This window comes from Boleophthalmus pectinirostris, unplaced genomic scaffold (assembly GCF_026225935.1).
Source record: "Boleophthalmus pectinirostris isolate CB_2022bp ecotype Guang Dong unplaced genomic scaffold, ASM2622593v1 HiC_scaffold_12, whole genome shotgun sequence".
NCBI classification, from domain to species: domain Eukaryota; kingdom Metazoa; phylum Chordata; class Actinopteri; order Gobiiformes; family Gobiidae; genus Boleophthalmus; species Boleophthalmus pectinirostris.
The window spans coordinates 2064271-2080645 of record NW_026571018.1 but is presented as its reverse complement, the minus strand read 5'-3'; the positions used below and the strand labels follow the sequence as shown (position 1 = coordinate 2080645).

The window sequence follows — 16375 nt, the reverse complement described above, 5'->3', positions numbered from 1 at the left end:
AACATTTAATCTGGCCCACATTTAGACCAGATCAGACCAAAAGAGACCAGCTGCGTCCATTAAAGTGAGCCAACGTTTACAATATGGCCACCTTTCAGACCAGTTTAGGCCTAAAACTAAAGACTTTAAATTTGAAACTTTAGAGTTGAATTTAATAAGTTGAAAAGTTCTGTCATCAGTAAACAAAATTCCACCTAAAATATTAATTAAGAATCACCCTTGTTTACAGTATGGTTGTATTTAAAAATTATTCATATCTGCAACCCATACATGACAATTCGGGTGAAGTTTATTATTTTATTTGGACAACAGTAAATATACAGTGTGTTCTAATTAAAAACAGTAATTACCTTTGAGGCAGCTTCCTGTCAGCGCTGTTACACACATCTGTAACCCAGTCACTGTGGCCCTAAAGAGAATTAGATTTAAATTGAGTAGAATAATTACTGAGGAACATGAACATTTGCAAACTCAGACAGTGCTGGAGTATTTAAAGTTCACCTTCAGCGAGAGGGTCCGACTGAGGGAGGTCATGTCCCACACAGACACGAGGAGGGCACCTACACAAAGAACACAATTAGTATGAAAATAGTTAGTAGAAATAATATAAAATACAATAATACTTTTTCATAAGGTTTGTAGGTCCAAGAAGTACATGGCTGGGACTAAACCATGACTAAACCCAGACCAGAACCACGACTAAACCAGGACAAAACCAGAAAAGTTTTTAAAATAGGAATTCTGCTGAAGTTTATTACTACAGAGGAAATAAGAATCCAATATTTACTGTATTTGTAAAAGTGATTTTTTTGCCCATTAAGCCGGTTTTGTACTAGTTTAAGAAATATTACAAATTTTTTACTTTGTCAATCATGTTTATGAAATATATTTTTAATGCCAGTACTCAAGCTCCATTTCCTAGTTTTCTATGTTTTCTCTTTGTTTTTCCTACAGCTGCCATTCATTTCATAATCCTCCCAGGGCTGCCTCTATATCCTCACTCTGTTCTATCTATACACTCCTTCTGTTCATTCACTCTGTGCTCGATTTCACTTGTTCGTCTGTTTTGTTTCTTCCAGCATGTTTTTGAGCCCGGCAGCTTTAGTTGTTGACATGGAATGACCAGTGTTATTTTATTCTTACACATGTTACAATGTGTTTGAAAAAAAAAAAAAAACAACATAGCAAAACGTTTGTTCAACTTATATTCAAAGACTAATAAATATTCAAATCCTGATGCAGATCTAAATGTCATTATTGTAGAATAGAACCAGTTTTTACTCTAACTTGCTTAATTCAAGGCAACCAATTTAACTTAAAGTAAAGGTTAGTACATATTTGAGATATGAGGAACTGGCTGATTAGTTTTCATTCATAAAACTCATGTTGTGAAGCAGTGCCAACTAAATTTCACTTCACCTGCTGTGCCTTGTTAGATTTTTTTTTTTTTTTTTTTTTTTTAGGAATTTACTGAAGACTACACTGAGGAATTACTTGTAAGCTCAGTTTTAGAATCACAGTCCATTTTAGTCAGATTTTTTTCAAGACAATAATTTTCCTAGATTTTTTCAAGTAAGTGTTACGTAGATTTTAGAGTGATGTTTTAAATGTTTACACTTGTCAAACACAGATGCAAGGAGAAAAGCAGGCACCATTTGGCTGTTGCACATTTAATGAATAGAGCGAATCACTGCTGTCTGGACATTTTGAAAATAATAATTATATAAATCACCTTACAAGTTAAATCTGAAAGTCTATTGCAAACATTTACAGATGGACAAAAGCGTTAACTGTAATTTGCCAAATAGTCGTAGAAGGACACGAAGTAAAACGAATACGTGACCCACGAGACGTGTGTTTACTGTACCTGAAAAATACGTCAATTTCAACTACATGCAAAGTACACGGGCACTGTTTTTAACTCAAGACTATTCGTAGACATGCCCTTTTGGCATAAAGTAGTCAACATTCACAACTTAGAATAGGTTTGATCAAATTTCGAAGCAAAACGTGGAAGAAAGTCTGCGTCCAGTGTTGAATGCGCGAAGGCATTGACGTGGTTTCGACGTTTATAATATCATACAGACATCTTACCTCGAACAACGACAACATCCACAGGAAGCAAAGGTTGTGAACTACACGTGGATGTATAATATGTGACCAAAAATATTAAAAATGAGCGAGGTTTTCCGTTTGAAGTGCGAAGAGAAAACACAAAGCCGAGCCAGAACAGGCGAGGAGTTGACATTGAGTCTCTACGGTTCTCACAGCATTTATAAATATCCTCCGCGCGCGCCCCCGACAAGAGACTCAGATCTAACCCGAGACAAACCATGACAGAGACCGCTCCCACAGCAGCGCCCGCCGCGGCCAAACCTAAGGCCCCTAGGAAGAAGGCCGCGGGCAAAAAGAAGGAGGGTCCCAGCCTCCAGAAGCTCATCACCGGCGAGATCGCCGCATCCAAGGAGCGCAAAGGCGTCTCCGTAGCCGCGCTGAAGAAGGCTCTGGCTGCGAAGGGCGTGGATGTGACCAAGGCCAACAAGCGCATCAACAGCGCCCTGAAGAGACTGGTCACTTCAGGCGCCGTGAGCCAGACCAAGGGCACGGGCGCCTCCGGTTCCTTCAAACTGGCCAAGAAGGAGGTCAAACCCAAGACCGTGAAGAAGAAGGCCGCCGCCAAGCCCAAGAAGCCCGCGGCAAAGAAAGCAGCCAGCCCCAAGAAGAAGACGACCGTCAAGAAGCCTGCGGCCAAGAAGCCTAAGTCCCCGGCCAAGAAAGCGGTGAAGAAGGCAGCGCCCAAGAAAGCAGCGGCCAAGAAGCCCGCCAAGAGTCCCAAGAAAGCGGCTCCCAAGAAGCCCAAGGCCGTGAAGAAGAGCCCCAAGAAGGCCCCCGCGAAGAAGGCCGCCCCCAAAAAGGCCAAGAAGTAAAATCACACCGACTCCCGCCACACAAAAGGCTCTTTTAAGGGCCAACACTTTTACTAAAGAGCTCTTTAGTTCATTCACATACATACATACGGGACAGTTCATACGGGCAAATGCAATTCGATATTCCCACTAAACGCCAAGTGGGGAGTTCGTGACACAAAACCGGTGTAGATTAAGCAGTTACGATGCGTAATCGGTCCGCGTCTGCTCAAAAAACACGATACATCCCTCGATCCTTCCCTCACGCGATAATGTCATTTTCTATTTACTTTTCTGATTACAACCTCTCAAACTCACCAAAGGCCCTATTTGACCCACTGTATTTAGAGAATACATGTACATTGTGATTTTTATTTTTTTTTTTTATAGCTTTACACAACACGAATCATAAAGCATCTGTGTATGACCCGCATGTTAGGAGAATGTGCGCGGGACACAAAGAGATTAAAATACAATCTATAACAACTAACAACAGTGACGATATTTTCTTGGTCTGAAAAGCCGCTGTGGATTTGTGTTTAGACGCAGACACGTGAGAGGGGGGGAGACTCGTTTCCGTTTGGGGGCGGGGTCGAACTGTTTGAATGCAGCGCGCGAGCAGCATCCGCCAATCCCCTTCACGCCCAGGCCCTTCAAAAAGCCGCTGCCTCTGTCCCGCGCACACAGTTCGTCTAAACTGAAGACTTTCTTGCAACCAATATGGCTAGAACCAAGCAGACTGCCCGTAAATCCACCGGAGGAAAGGCTCCGAGGAAGCAGCTCGCCACCAAGGCTGCCCGTAAGAGCGCTCCAGCCACCGGCGGCGTCAAGAAGCCTCACCGCTATAGGCCCGGCACCGTGGCTCTGAGGGAGATCCGACGTTACCAAAAGTCCACTGAGCTGCTGATCCGCAAACTGCCCTTCCAGCGCCTGGTCAGGGAGATCGCCCAGGACTTCAAGACCGACCTGCGCTTCCAGAGCTCCGCGGTCATGGCTCTGCAGGAGGCCAGCGAGGCCTACCTGGTGGGTCTGTTCGAGGACACCAACCTGTGCGCCATCCACGCCAAGAGGGTCACCATCATGCCTAAGGACATCCAGTTGGCCCGTCGCATCCGCGGAGAGAGAGCTTAAACGTCATGTGCCCTAAAACTACACAACGGCTCTTTTAAGAGCCACCTACACCAAACTAAGAGCTGATTTTCACCACACAAATGTCCAAGCACAGTGTATCAAAGTGTACTCAATACTGAAATAAGCCTTATGCTAATTTGCTTTGAGAGCGCATCAGATTTATAATATTATATAGTCTGTAAGGTGTATATAGTAATGATTTATTTTAGTATTTGTTTTGCTTACCTGTTTTTATTTACCCGTGATAAAGAAACCGCGATGAAACTTGACTAGTAAATGTGGCACTGCAGTTTATATTTAATATCTGGGTAATATCTGGTTGTCTGATTTGCGCTGCTGTCTTGGCCAGGAACCCATTAAAAAGAGATGAGTGATCTCAATTGTACTTTTTAGGTTAAATAAAAGTTCATTATGTCAATTATGTCAAAACTATTAAACCAAATCCAGTCGAAGTTCAACGAAAACACAGGTCTTTGTATCCTCAGTGGGAGGCCGTGGATGTCCGTGCTGGCTTCTGATTGGACGCGTGCACTAACGCTCAATCTGGCCAATCAGAAGTCAGCAACATTGCAATATATTGGCCGCTGCAGTAGTAAGAGGCATATGTGTCTTGAACGTGATATTATTTTCGGAAGTCATTGTGAAGATGTCTGGACGCGGAAAAGGTGCCGGTAAAGCCAGAGCTAAGGCCAAGAGCCGCTCTTCCAGGGCTGGATTGCAGTTTCCCGTGGGCCGTGTGCACAGGCTGCTCAGGAAAGGAAACTACGCTGAGCGCGTTGGTGCTGGAGCCCCCGTTTATCTAGCCGCAGTGCTTGAGTACTTGACCGCTGAGATCTTGGAGTTGGCCGGGAACGCTGCACGGGACAATAAGAAGACCCGTATCATCCCCCGCCACCTGCAGCTGGCCGTCCGCAATGACGAGGAGCTCAACAAGCTGTTGGGAGGAGTGACCATCGCCCAGGGAGGCGTGCTGCCCAACATCCAGGCCGTGCTTCTGCCCAAGAAGACCGAGAAGGCCAAGTAAATCTGCTTCTCCAAACCAACCAAACAACGGCTCTTTTAAGAGCCACCCACTCGTAACAGAGCATAATTTTCTAGTCTTGTATTACATGTGGGGCATTTTCATGTTTATTTCAGGTTTAAATTGATCTTCAACAGGAATGCATTCTGTTAAAATTTCTCTGCAGCAGACATACGAAGTCTCTGTTGTTGTTCGCACCCCAAGGGCAGATTATACACATGATTGTTATCAAGTACCTGTACCTGAGGTTCTCCTGATATTGAGTGGAATGCTAACTGTAGGCACAGCTCTGTTTAGAGCATCGTTTAAATTAGACTTTAATCTGAGATTTTATTTAAAACAATCTGACCATAAAGGACAGGGTAAGAAGTCATGAGTTTCTCAGTTCACCTTTTTGTTGAAAATCTAAACGGGTTCAGACTAATCATAGCCTCGTGAATTGTGCTCTTTAAATCTATTTTGTATTGAGTTTTCAGACAAACCATGAAGACACACACATTATAGACATAGAGCACCCCACCATGTTACTGCAAATAGTGTCTATGTGTGTGAGAGAGAGAGAAGGATCTCGTGCTCTCTGCTGGGCCACATGGAACTCACAGCTCTGCCCTTGAGTGTTTTTCATCAACATGAACTTGAGCATTAAGATCAAAAGTAAAGCGCATTTGCTAAATGTGAATATTTTAGGCTGAGCTCCGGAGCTGAAGAATGAAAAGGACACAGGAAGTCAAAGACAGAGAAGTCGACTTCAAGTTGAGTCCAAGTCTACTGTTCAAGTCCTGTTTACACAAAATTACAAAATGAAAATGTATATTTTCAAATAATCTATGCTTTTCCTACAAAAAGAGAACTGGAATGTGTCTCTTCTCTGTTTGCTATCTCTGACCAGGATGTTTTAAGTAGGATAAAGTCGTGGGACTATTTTTAATACTGTGTATTTTCGCATTCTGGGTAAAGATTAGAGAGGACCAAAAAAATAAAAAGGCAAAGCAGAGAGCGGTATGCAATTTGACCAATCAGCTTTGAGGAACGGCGCAGTCTCTTTACATGGGGTGGATATAAATAGAGCGGACAAGAACTTAGTGCAATACTCGTTCGTCTGAACTCGGAAGAACACAGTATGCCTGATCCAGCAAAGACCGCGCCCAAGAAGGGCTCCAAGAAAGCCGTTACTAAGACCGCAGGCAAAGGCGGCAAGAAGAAGAGAAAGACCAGGAGGGAGAGCTACGCCATCTACGTGTACAAGGTGCTGAAGCAGGTTCACCCCGACACCGGCATTTCCTCCAAGGCCATGAGCATCATGAACTCCTTCGTCAACGACATCTTCGAGAGGATCGGCAGTGAGGCCTCCCGCCTGGCGCACTACAACAAGCGCTCCACTATCACTTCCAGGGAGATCCAGACCGCCGTGCGCCTCCTGCTGCCTGGAGAGCTGGCCAAGCACGCCGTGTCCGAGGGCACCAAGGCCGTCACCAAGTACACCAGCTCCAAGTAAACTGTCCCCTTGCGCTAAAAACCCAAACAACGGCCCTTCTCAGGGCCACCCACAACTAAAAAGGGCACTTTCTGTTCTACTTGTACGGTTAAATCTGACTGACACTGGTTTGGCAGCTTGGGTTTTGTTTGTTTTTTTTCAGATTTGCGTGCTGTGTATTAACATCAACTATGACTGTTTGTATATATTTAGTAAAGAAAATTAGGTCAAAAGGGAAAAACGTTTCCAGAAACGAATCGATCAGCAGACAGGGAGTACAACAGGAATTATGAGAAGCTCACATTTAAAATACTTAATACAATCTCCATAAAGCATACAAATGAATGGGATGGGTCTCAGGACGCTATAAACTAGCGTCTGAAACCCAACAATGATTTCAAGGCTTTGGTGTAACGTACAAGTTTCTAGTGCAACAGATTTAAGACGCTTGCTTAAATGTCTTTTTCGTTACTCAAAAGCTATGTGGATTTTCATGAGACTCCCGGGCGAGTTTGCATGTTTGTGACAAAAAAAAAGTCTTGAGTGACTTTCTACTCCATCCACATTTGACATTTGTCAAAGAAAATCTTCAGCAGCTACTAGCCAACATTATTGCAGTGACTCAGTTCGCGCGGGTTGGGGCAGGTACGGCGCACACCAAGAGTTAGTAATATAGCAATAATTAAATATAAGACGACCGAACTACACCAGAGAAGATTTCCCTTAATAGTTAGTGGGTGGCTCTTAAAAGAGCCGTTTGTGTTTAGTTCAGATCTGTGCGTTTAACCTCCGAAGCCGTACAGAGTGCGGCCCTGTCTCTTCAGGGCGTACACCACGTCCATGGCGGTCACGGTCTTTCTCTTGGCGTGCTCGGTGTAGGTGACGGCGTCACGAATCACGTTCTCCAGGAAAACCTTTAGCACACCGCGGGTCTCCTCGTAGATCAGACCAGAAATACGCTTCACACCACCGCGGCGAGCCAGACGGCGAATAGCGGGCTTAGTAATGCCCTGGATGTTGTCACGGAGAACTTTACGGTGACGCTTGGCGCCTCCTTTTCCGAGTCCTTTGCCTCCTTTACCGCGTCCACTCATTTCGTCTGCTGAGAACGAATGTAATGAAGTTGCATGCTGCCCCGCTACTTTTATCCAGCCTTTGCGGACTTTGGAGAAGACGGTCTCTGGGCGGAGTCAATCTTAAACCAATAGGCACGTGTCAGGGGAGGGGTGCATACCAACGGTCGTTTACCCAGCAGAAACAATGTGCGTGCGAGCGAGCGTTTTTAGAATCTAATAGTAGTATTAGTGTTAATAATTGACGTCAACGTATTAAACTAATCTAACATTTATTCTCAATTAATAAAAACTTGAGTTATTTAATAATGAATGGATTTTCAACATTTAATGTGGCATTGATGTCCAAACTTGTACGTTACACCAAAACGTTACGTTAGCCTTGAAATCATTGTTGGGTTTCAGATGCTAGTCTATAGCGTCCTGAGACCCATCCCATTCTTGCTCTTGCATTCATGCTTTATGGAGATTGTATTAAGTATTTTAAATGTGAGCTTCTCATAATTCCTGTTGTACTCTCTAGAGCACACCCTGTCTGATCGATTCGTTTGAGACTTCTGGAAACGCTTTTTCCTTTTGACCCAATTTTCTTTATTAAATATATACAAACACAGTCATAGTTGATGTATTAAGTCTGAATATATGTTCGTAACTGCATAGCAAGACTGAAATGCAAATTATCGCACAAGGGGGACAGAACTATCGTTAATACACAGCACGCAAACCTGAAAAAAACAAAACCCAAGCTGCCAAACCAGTTTCAGTCAGATTTAACCGTACAAGTAGAACAGAAAGTGCCCTTTTTAGTTGTGGGTGGCCCTGAGAAGGGCCGTTGTTTGGGTTTTTAGCGCAAGGGGACAGTTTACTTGGAGCTGGTGTACTTGGTGACGGCCTTGGTGCCCTCGGACACGGCGTGCTTGGCCAGCTCTCCAGGCAGCAGGAGGCGCACGGCGGTCTGGATCTCCCTGGAAGTGATGGTGGAGCGCTTGTTGTAGTGCGCCAGGCGGGAGGCCTCACTGCCGATCCTCTCGAAGATGTCGTTGACGAAGGAGTTCATAATGCTCATGGCCTTGGAAGAAATGCCGGTGTCCGGGTGAACCTGCTTCAGCACCTTGTACACGTAGATGGCGTAGCTCTCCCTCCTGGTCTTTCTCTTCTTCTTGCCGCCTTTGCCTGCGGTCTTAGTAACGGCTTTCTTGGAGCCCTTCTTGGGCGCGGTCTTTGCTGGATCAGGCATACTGTGTTCTTCCGAGTTCAGACGAACGAGTATTGCACTAAGTTCTTGTCCGCTCTATTTATATCCACCCCATGTAAAGAGACTGCGCCGTTCCTCAAAGCTGATTGGTTAAATTGCATACCGCACACTTTTTTCCACTTTAGTGAATATACTTTAATTTCATTGTAGCCATACGTTAGATATTTGCTCTGTTCCTTAGCTTTAAATCTAATAGCCTCTAAAATGGATTGGAAGTGTGTCAGCTGTTCGGATATTATAAATTTACGGTACTCTTTACATTCCAGTAAGGTCAATGGTTATTGTATAAATACGCTTATGATATTTTATTATTGCTTTGAATATGAACGGCTCCTTCATATGAGACCAAAGTAAATATATTAATCCATGTTTCTGATGACGTGTTTTTAGACTGCAAGTATTTCTTCCTGAGTAGAGTCAGTTTCAACCAAGAACAGGCATATTAAAAAAGATTTGAATACATTACTAAACCATTGTATTTCTATTGGAGGGACGATACATTAAAAAGTTCCAATACAATGTAAGCCCTTGAAAAGGACAAAAAAAAAATTGTGTTGCTTTGCTTTTGAAAGACTCATGAAATTTTGATAATTTTTATTCCCCTTTCCTGATCCCATGGGGGCTGTTGTCTTTGTTCTGTAAACTGATTAAATGAAGTACTGGGGTTATTTCTCTAAATGCACAGATGTAAAATGGTTAAAGGGCATTCAGTCCCAACACCACACACGTCTTTATTAAACAGTCAATGTAGTGATTTGTTACTTAAAAGTGGAGGCAAAGTTAATGTATGGATCTAAAAATAAACAAAAAATGAAGTGTTAACACGTTATAACATGATGCCCTTTGTCACAAGTGGGTGGCTCTTAAAAGAGCCGTTATTTGTTGGTTTGGAGAAGCAGATTTACTAGTACGGAAGCCGAGAGGGGTCACAACAAACGCAAACGCCGCAACAAATACAAATGCGACAACACAACAAAAAGCCACAACACACCAAAAAAAGCCACAACTCACCAAAAAAAGCTACAACACACCAACAAAAGCCACAATGGAAATGACTGCGGGACTCTATTTTAATGCAAACGCCACAACAAATACAAACGCCACAACACAAATGCAAATGCCGCAACACATTAAAAAGTCACAACACATTAAAAAACTACAACACATTAAAAAGTCACAACGGAAGTGACCGCGGGACTCTATTTTCCAGGAGGACCAACTATTCTCCTCTGGCTACTGTTCAGGCAGTCATTGCTGAGGAGCAAAGGGGAGTAGGCCAGCTCCTAGGATATAGAGCAATGTGGCAGACTCTCAAACAGAAGCACTCTATCGTGGCCAGAAGAGATGATGTCATGTGTTTAATGAAAAGCCTGGATCCAGCAGGAACAGCAAATCGCTCCAGTCGCAGATTTGTCCGGAGAGCATATTGTTCTGTGGGACCAAATGATACCTGGCATGTAGATGGGTATGATAAACTTAAGCCATTTGGAATCGCCATAAGTGCCTGTATTGATGGATATTCTAGAAAAATCATGTGGCTTAAATGTGCAAAATCCAACAATGATCCATTGGTCATTGCTCTAAATTATATCAACTGTGTCACTGAGTTTAGAGTATGCCCAAAGCGCCTCCGTACAGACTGTGGCACAGAAAATGGAATAATGGCAGCACTTCACTGTGTCTTGAGGTCAGAGCACACTGATGAATTTTCAGGGTCCAAAAGCCACATGTATGGCACATCAACATCAAACCAACGCATTGAAAGCTGGTGGTCCTTCTTTCGTAAACAAAGGTTTTTATCATTTGTATAATTTACTTAACCTCACAACTTGATTTTATACTAATGTTAACCATTACTTAGTCCTTTTTAGGTAGAACATTACAGTAAAATATGTGTTATCCCTGTAGGAGCCAGTTTTGGATGGACCTCTTTGCTGATTTGAGGGAGAAGCATCTCTTCAATGGGTGTCAGGAGCACATCTCTTTGTTGCGATACTGCTTTTTGGGGGTCTTGCAAAAAGAACTGGACACCTACAGGCAGCACTGGAACACCCACACTATCCGTCCTGTTCACCAGTCCAGATGCCCATCTGGTAAACCAGAAGCAATGTATCATGTGCCTCACAGGTGAGGATTACATTGTAATACATACATAATATAATAATACATATTTAAACAGGGACAAATAGTCATTTTAAATATGTCTAAAACACAGGGAATTAATTAATTTAATAATGATTAATGAAACCAGCCCCACCTGTACACCCCCATTTCCTGCCCCACATATTCCCCCTTTTGCCACAACACCCAAGGGGCCACAATCCATCCAGGGTTCTGTTCGTATTTTAGCTTTACATTTGTCTTTGCAAATACCCTTAGACTGTAAAGAGTGTTAGTCATAAAAGTAAAAGTGAAACAAAATCAAGGCTTTGAATACTTTGTTAATGTTGACATTATTCTGTACCTGTCCCTAGATTCCATGGGAGGAACTGTGGATTCCCAACTTCGTCACAAACAATTCACCACTTATACAGCCTACTTCCTGCACCAACAACTCATGATGAACTGCAACCCATTTTTGATGAACTGCGTCGGCAGAGAGGTCTGGCAGCTCCTCTGCAGTGGGAATCTGCTGTGGAGAATTATGTTCTACTGAAGGACATGGCTGGTCTCTAAAACTACCCCTGCTGTTCAGGAAACCATTGAAGTGAAAGGGTGGAGGATTTGAGGAACAGTGTTGTCCCCTGAGTTATTTTTTAAGGCACTGCCCTAATATTGCCATCCTTGAAGTTGTAACAAGTTGTACATTTCAATAAAATTACACATTACAGCTGTATGTTTTGTGCAAATGTTCAAGTCCATACAATAAACAAACACACAAATTATTTTGGCCTGTTTTTTTTTTATATTCATAAAAAAATTGAGTAAAAGTAGCACATTCAGCTTCTGAAGCGCTGATGACTGTAACAATAAACAGTGCTAGTTGCTGGATAAAATGTAGAATTTCCTGTGACAATGTTTAAACACTAGCCTGAACATGTGGCCACTGCAATCACTCAGTTAACTTGTATGGCTTTTCACATTTGTTTTACTGACTGTTGAACACAACACATCCTATTAAGATACAACATTAACACATTAACACTCACAGAACAGCTCATTAACACTGAATTAATGACATCCAAATCCAGGGGAATTCTTTATCCCAAAATCCATGTTTGTTTTAAAGGTACTGTAGCAGTCCAGTAGAGGAAGCTTTAAAGTATTGGCACATGTGTTTGCCATTGGGAATGTTGAACTTGCGAGAAACTCAAGACGTGGCTTTGGATCCATTCCAGCTGGAGGCACGCGTGGCACCCCTGTGGCAAACATGAAGAGCTCCTCCAAGGACACCAAGGTGTTATTTTCTAAAAATTGACAGATATGAAAATAATCAGCTGAATCTCACTCTCTCACTCTCTGTCTGTCTCTCTCAGTCTCTCTCAGTCTCTCTCATGTCTCTCTCACTCTCTGTCTGTCTCTCTCACTCTCTGTCTGTCTCTCTCTCTCTCTGTCTGTCTCTCTCTCATGTCTCTCTCTCACTCTGTCTGTCTGTCTGTCTCTCTCTCACTTTCTGTCTGCTCTCTCTCACTTCTGTCTGTCTCTCTCTCTCTGTCTATCTCTCTCACCCAATTTGAAAACCCCTGTAATAGAGCAAATTACCTTCACAATCAAGTAGGTCGTCTGCCCAGAAGCTCATGGTTTTGTCCTCCTGGACCTTCCTGTTGCTTCCATTTGGACTCAGCTCAGGTTGGAACATGTGTTCAACCTCTGCAGCAGTTAACCTTTTGTTGACGTGGCAGAGGACATCGGTCAGAACTGAAGGATGCTGTTGTAGAGCCGTTAAAAACTGCAAAGTGGCAAGACCGGCTTTGAATCTAAAATACAACAGCAGGATGATAATGTGGTTAATCCTGTAGCATGGTTAGGTGCCTTTTCAGCATTCAAACACTTCAAACACAAAATTTCTAAGATTTTAAGTTTTCTGATACACTTTTCCATAGCCTATTTCTAAGGATAAGTACTAGAAGAGTTTTATGTACACTGTATTTGCTAGTTTGCAGAGATAACACAATAGCCTTTTTTACAATAAACATTTGTTGTTGAAATATAGAAAAAAAAAATACCTGTCAATAGCAGCATGATTCCTGTCGATGATGAACCACCACAGGTAGTCCTTCACAATTGTGTCTTTTTCCTCCAATGACTTCACATATCTGAAACACCCAGCGGTTTGCAACATGGCACTGTTCTCTGCCAGCAGGTCTCGCAGATTCTCCAGGGACGCTGCATTCTGAATCTAAAAGAAACACACACATATATATATAGTTTACTGTATTATGCAGGTTTCAGTAATGTGCTTTCGAACATGTACGAAAGTAATTAAAAGTAATCATTAATTAACATGGTCTAAAGAAAAGTTTTACATGAACAAAACCTTTCTTTTTACCAACAAAATCTCTGCCCTGGCCTCATACCTCTCGTAGCACTTTCCCTATTTCCTCATCTGTAATGTCTGCTACTGATGACTTGAAACTGGATTTCCCTGAGATGAAGCTGACCAGATCTTCCGACAGAAAATTTGGACCAGGACCACCGTGTACTATGGACAAGGCTATCATCTGGCCGGCAAAATAATATTCATCCCCTCTTATTGCTGCCAGTAGATATGCAAAATAAACAATTATTACATTTGTTTCTATATTTTAAGGCATTGGATGGTTGAATTATGTAGTAGTTTACACAAAATAGAACCTGTTGTATTGTAAACAAGGTAGCGGCTCTCCACAGGTCCATCAAATATGGGTCGTTTGTTCAGCTCTTTCATGAGCAGTGAGAGGAATTCCCTCTTCGGCCCGCCTGTGTCGACACATTCCTCAAACCTTCCAGCATCATCAGAGAACTTAACTAGGAGGTCATAGTTTTCAGCAAATGTTCCCCTTTTGAGTCCCCTAACAGCCCCATCCCAGATGTCAGAGCGACATATGTTAAATCTGCTGACATGTTTATGGTCAATTTGGAGTGTCAGATTTTTTATTATTTCTGAAACTGACAGTAATTCCACCCTGAAACCAAATAGAACAAGACTATTTTTACTTCATAAACATACTATGTATGGTAAATTACAGCAGATTAATTTAACCACAATAAAACTCCACAATTGTTGAGCAAGTGAGTTCTTACTCTGTATCCTTTGGAATTATATGGCTGTCCACGTCCACGTCTTCTTCATCCTCGATCACAATGGGTGAATACAACTCAGTGTATTTTCTAAGAAATTAACACAAAAAAAATACATTTTGGTATTTTTAAATAAATAATATTTGTGATTTGAAAAGTGACGAACAATACCTGTAACTTGTAGTTTCCATCAGAGTTGTTAAATCAGTGGGCGACTGTTCATCATTATTATTTGTACTGTTCAAGACAGGTTCCCATATCTGAGGATTAAAAAAAAAAAGTATTACTGTGATACTTCAGACTATGGCAGAAAAAAACATATACAGTACAAACAGTTATATACATTAGAGGGAATGGTTATTTCAAAATATAGCAAAATATAACCATTTAGGTGTTAAATTTAAAATATGAGCAATGCATTGGAAAAAACAAAACAAAAACACAAGTATATACCACTGTATCAGCTGTATTGAACTCTGCAGCACTTCTGCTCATGATTATCACATCTGAGTCTGACTCCTCGGAATCTGTGGTGAGCTCCTGAGCTGGGAAATACAAGATCAGATATTAAATTATTATTTTGAACCAATACCAGAGTGTTCCTCTAGGTTGGTAATTAGTCTCAGGTTAACTCACAACAGGTCATGAAATCTGCAGCTGTACAAATGTACACGGTGATGCGTTGGTACGCCTTCCCCACTGCCTCCTTGTATTCTTTTAAAGAGAATGGGGTTGTTTGTTCCTGGTATATTTTCAATCTTTGACCCATCAGGATACAGCAGAAAGTAGGGACCTGGTGGTACATTCCTGTCAAAGGCCTTTAATTTTGTCAGCGCGCTGCTTTGTGCAGTTCTTTGGCATCTATCCCTGGTTTGACTGAAAGGGGGAGTGTCTTTCCTCTCACAGGACTCAGGACTCCATCTTTCAGCCTCATAAGGCCCACCGAAATCTACAGAGAAACACAGAAGAAAGCTTCTGTTGACTATCCTAATTCAGTTTATTTTGGGCTACATATTAGAAATACACGGCCAAGTTGACAACCTGCAAGCTCATTCACATACACATTCATAGAGAGGTTACCTTCACAGGAGTTTCTTCCACAAGGGTTTCCATCAGCGGTTCTTTTTCTTTTTAAAACATAATCGCCTCTCCTTCTCTTTTAATATTCTAAAATTCCGTAATGACTCCACTGCATCCTCTTTCTTTATGCCTCCTGCATCAAACAGAGCCTCTTTAAAGCGAATTTAAGAATCATTCAGGAATCTGACAGAGGTACAATATAGGACACATTTGTGTTAAATAAAGTTCGACTGAAACATTACCTTGACTTGTGCTGGGTTTGTCAAAGTCTTGTAGGAATTTAATATTTTTGCCACAAGAACTGCAGAATACTGTTTCAGATGGTAACCCAGAGCCACAAAAAGGACAATACATCGTAACCTGTCAGGGGCGAGAATGGTTGTCGCTAAGATTAATTCCGTAACTTTAGGTTAAGAATAGCAATCCACAAATTATTTACGACGGTCAGACAGTGACATAGATCCTGGCCACAAAACAATAAATTACTTTTACTTACGTCTTCAACTTCTCCGTTCCTTTACTTTTCACGTTGTAGTTTTTCTTCTTCACTTGCAGCTTGATCGGTCCGTCGGAAAATAGAGTCCCGCGGTCACTTCCGTTGTGACTTTTTAATGTGTTGTGACTTTTTAATGTGTTGCAGCTTTTTGATGTGTTGTGGCGTTTGTATTTGTTGTGGCGTTTGCATTAAAATAGAGTCCCGCAGTCATTTCCGTTGTGGCTTTTGTTGGTGTGTTGTGACTTTTTGTTGTGGTCGCATTGTATTTGTTGCGGCGTTTGCGTTTGATGTGACCCCTCTCGGCTTCCGTAGGGGGGGGATATCGTAGCCGGCAGTAAATTAAATTTAGACAGTCAGTAAGAGGTTCCTTTTCTTCAGATTACAATGTGCAGCACATACAATCATAATCTAAAATTAAAAGTACAAATCATAATACTACTCTCCAACATAAAGTAATTGTTTAATTTATTCTATTTTGTTTTCATGTTTTTACACCTGAGGGTGCTGTGGCAGTAAAACAAGAAGAGTACTAACAACAAATTATATGAGGGATAAAACATTAACCAATAACTACATTTTCCATATGTGGAGACAGTACAATACAACTTTAGACCTTATGATAGCATAGTCAGTCAAGAGTCGGCTCTTAGTTTGGTGTAGGTGGCTCTTAAAAGAGCCGTTGTGTAGTTTTAGGGCACGTGACGTTTAAGCTCTCTCTC

At 42.0% G+C, this 16375-nt stretch overlaps 6 protein-coding genes across 10 annotated transcripts; 4 read left to right on the top strand and 2 right to left on the bottom strand.

The window, feature by feature from the left end:
* The first annotated feature begins 2320 nt into the window (after positions 1-2320).
* Positions 2321-11745, top strand: LOC110174968 (histone H1-like). 2 transcript variants are annotated; one of them, XM_055148199.1, is made up of 3 exons: positions 2321-2923; positions 10769-10987; positions 11335-11745. In XM_055148199.1, exons 1-3 carry the CDS (start codon positions 2334-2336, stop codon positions 11534-11536), a joined length of 1011 nt encoding a protein of 336 aa, XP_055004174.1. In that variant the 5' UTR covers positions 2321-2333; the 3' UTR covers positions 11537-11745. The 2 variants fall into 2 exon arrangements, with proteins under 2 accessions (XP_055004174.1, XP_055004173.1); XM_055148198.1 differs by lacking the exon at positions 2321-2923 and adding an exon at positions 8861-10652.
* On the top strand, positions 2930-4392 carry LOC110174969 (histone H3). The gene has a single exon (XM_055148201.1). The coding sequence runs from the start codon at positions 3627-3629 to the stop codon at positions 4035-4037; it is 411 nt and encodes a 136-aa protein (XP_055004176.1). The 5' UTR covers positions 2930-3626; the 3' UTR covers positions 4038-4392.
* On the top strand, positions 4601-6121 carry LOC110174956 (histone H2A-like). The gene has a single exon (XM_020941063.2). The coding sequence runs from the start codon at positions 4684-4686 to the stop codon at positions 5059-5061; it is 378 nt and encodes a 125-aa protein (XP_020796722.2). The 5' UTR covers positions 4601-4683; the 3' UTR covers positions 5062-6121.
* LOC110175017 (histone H2B 1/2-like) lies at positions 6163-6646 on the top strand. Its single transcript, XM_020941135.2, has one exon. The coding sequence runs from the start codon at positions 6179-6181 to the stop codon at positions 6551-6553; it is 375 nt and encodes a 124-aa protein (XP_020796794.1). The 5' UTR covers positions 6163-6178; the 3' UTR covers positions 6554-6646.
* Positions 8173-8884, bottom strand: LOC110174977 (histone H2B 1/2-like). Its single transcript, XM_020941089.2, has one exon. The coding sequence runs from the start codon at positions 8840-8842 to the stop codon at positions 8468-8470; it is 375 nt and encodes a 124-aa protein (XP_020796748.1). The 5' UTR covers positions 8843-8884; the 3' UTR covers positions 8173-8467.
* Positions 11718-16347, bottom strand: LOC110174972 (G2/M phase-specific E3 ubiquitin-protein ligase-like). 4 transcript variants are annotated; one of them, XM_055148191.1, is made up of 12 exons: positions 15657-16347; positions 15403-15520; positions 15161-15311; positions 14717-15029; positions 14534-14625; positions 14252-14340; positions 14084-14170; positions 13655-13965; positions 13378-13556; positions 13027-13199; positions 12563-12777; positions 11718-12267 (listed from the first exon to the last, which is right to left on the bottom strand). In XM_055148191.1, the coding sequence occupies exons 4-12, from the start codon at positions 14883-14885 to the stop codon at positions 12032-12034; spliced, it is 1551 nt and encodes a 516-aa protein (XP_055004166.1). In that variant the 5' UTR covers positions 14886-15029; positions 15161-15311; positions 15403-15520; positions 15657-16347; the 3' UTR covers positions 11718-12031. The 4 variants fall into 4 exon arrangements, with proteins under 4 accessions (XP_055004166.1, XP_055004164.1, XP_055004167.1 ...); XM_055148189.1 differs by having other exon boundaries at positions 15161-15293; XM_055148192.1 differs by having other exon boundaries at positions 13655-13782; positions 15161-15293.
* Positions 16348-16375: the final 28 nt, after the last annotated feature.

Bases quoted from the DNA above. Each gene is read 5' to 3' on its own strand.
- LOC110174969 (XM_055148201.1), top strand. From the start codon at position 3,627: ATGGCTAGAACCAAGCAGACTGCCCGTAAATCCACCGGAGGAAAGGCT.
- LOC110174956 (XM_020941063.2), top strand. From the start codon at position 4,684: ATGTCTGGACGCGGAAAAGGTGCCGGTAAAGCCAGAGCTAAGGCCAAG.
- LOC110175017 (XM_020941135.2), top strand. From the start codon at position 6,179: ATGCCTGATCCAGCAAAGACCGCGCCCAAGAAGGGCTCCAAGAAAGCC.
- LOC110174977 (XM_020941089.2), bottom strand. From the start codon at position 8,842: ATGCCTGATCCAGCAAAGACCGCGCCCAAGAAGGGCTCCAAGAAAGCC.
- LOC110174968 (XM_055148198.1), top strand. From the start codon at position 9,934: ATGCAAACGCCACAACAAATACAAACGCCACAACACAAATGCAAATGC. The intron at 10,653-10,768 runs GTTTTTATCATT...TTATCCCTGTAG, and splicing joins TCCTTCTTTCGTAAACAAAG to GAGCCAGTTTTGGATGGACC. The intron at 10,988-11,334 runs GTGAGGATTACA...ACCTGTCCCTAG, and splicing joins ATGTATCATGTGCCTCACAG to ATTCCATGGGAGGAACTGTG.
- LOC110174972 (XM_055148191.1), bottom strand. From the start codon at position 14,885: ATGTACCACCAGGTCCCTACTTTCTGCTGTATCCTGATGGGTCAAAGA. The intron at 14,626-14,716 runs GTGAGTTAACCT...TGTATTTCCCAG, and splicing joins TGCAGATTTCATGACCTGTT to CTCAGGAGCTCACCACAGAT. The intron at 13,557-13,654 runs GTTCTATTTTGT...ATCTACTGGCAG, and splicing joins CCTTGTTTACAATACAACAG to CAATAAGAGGGGATGAATAT.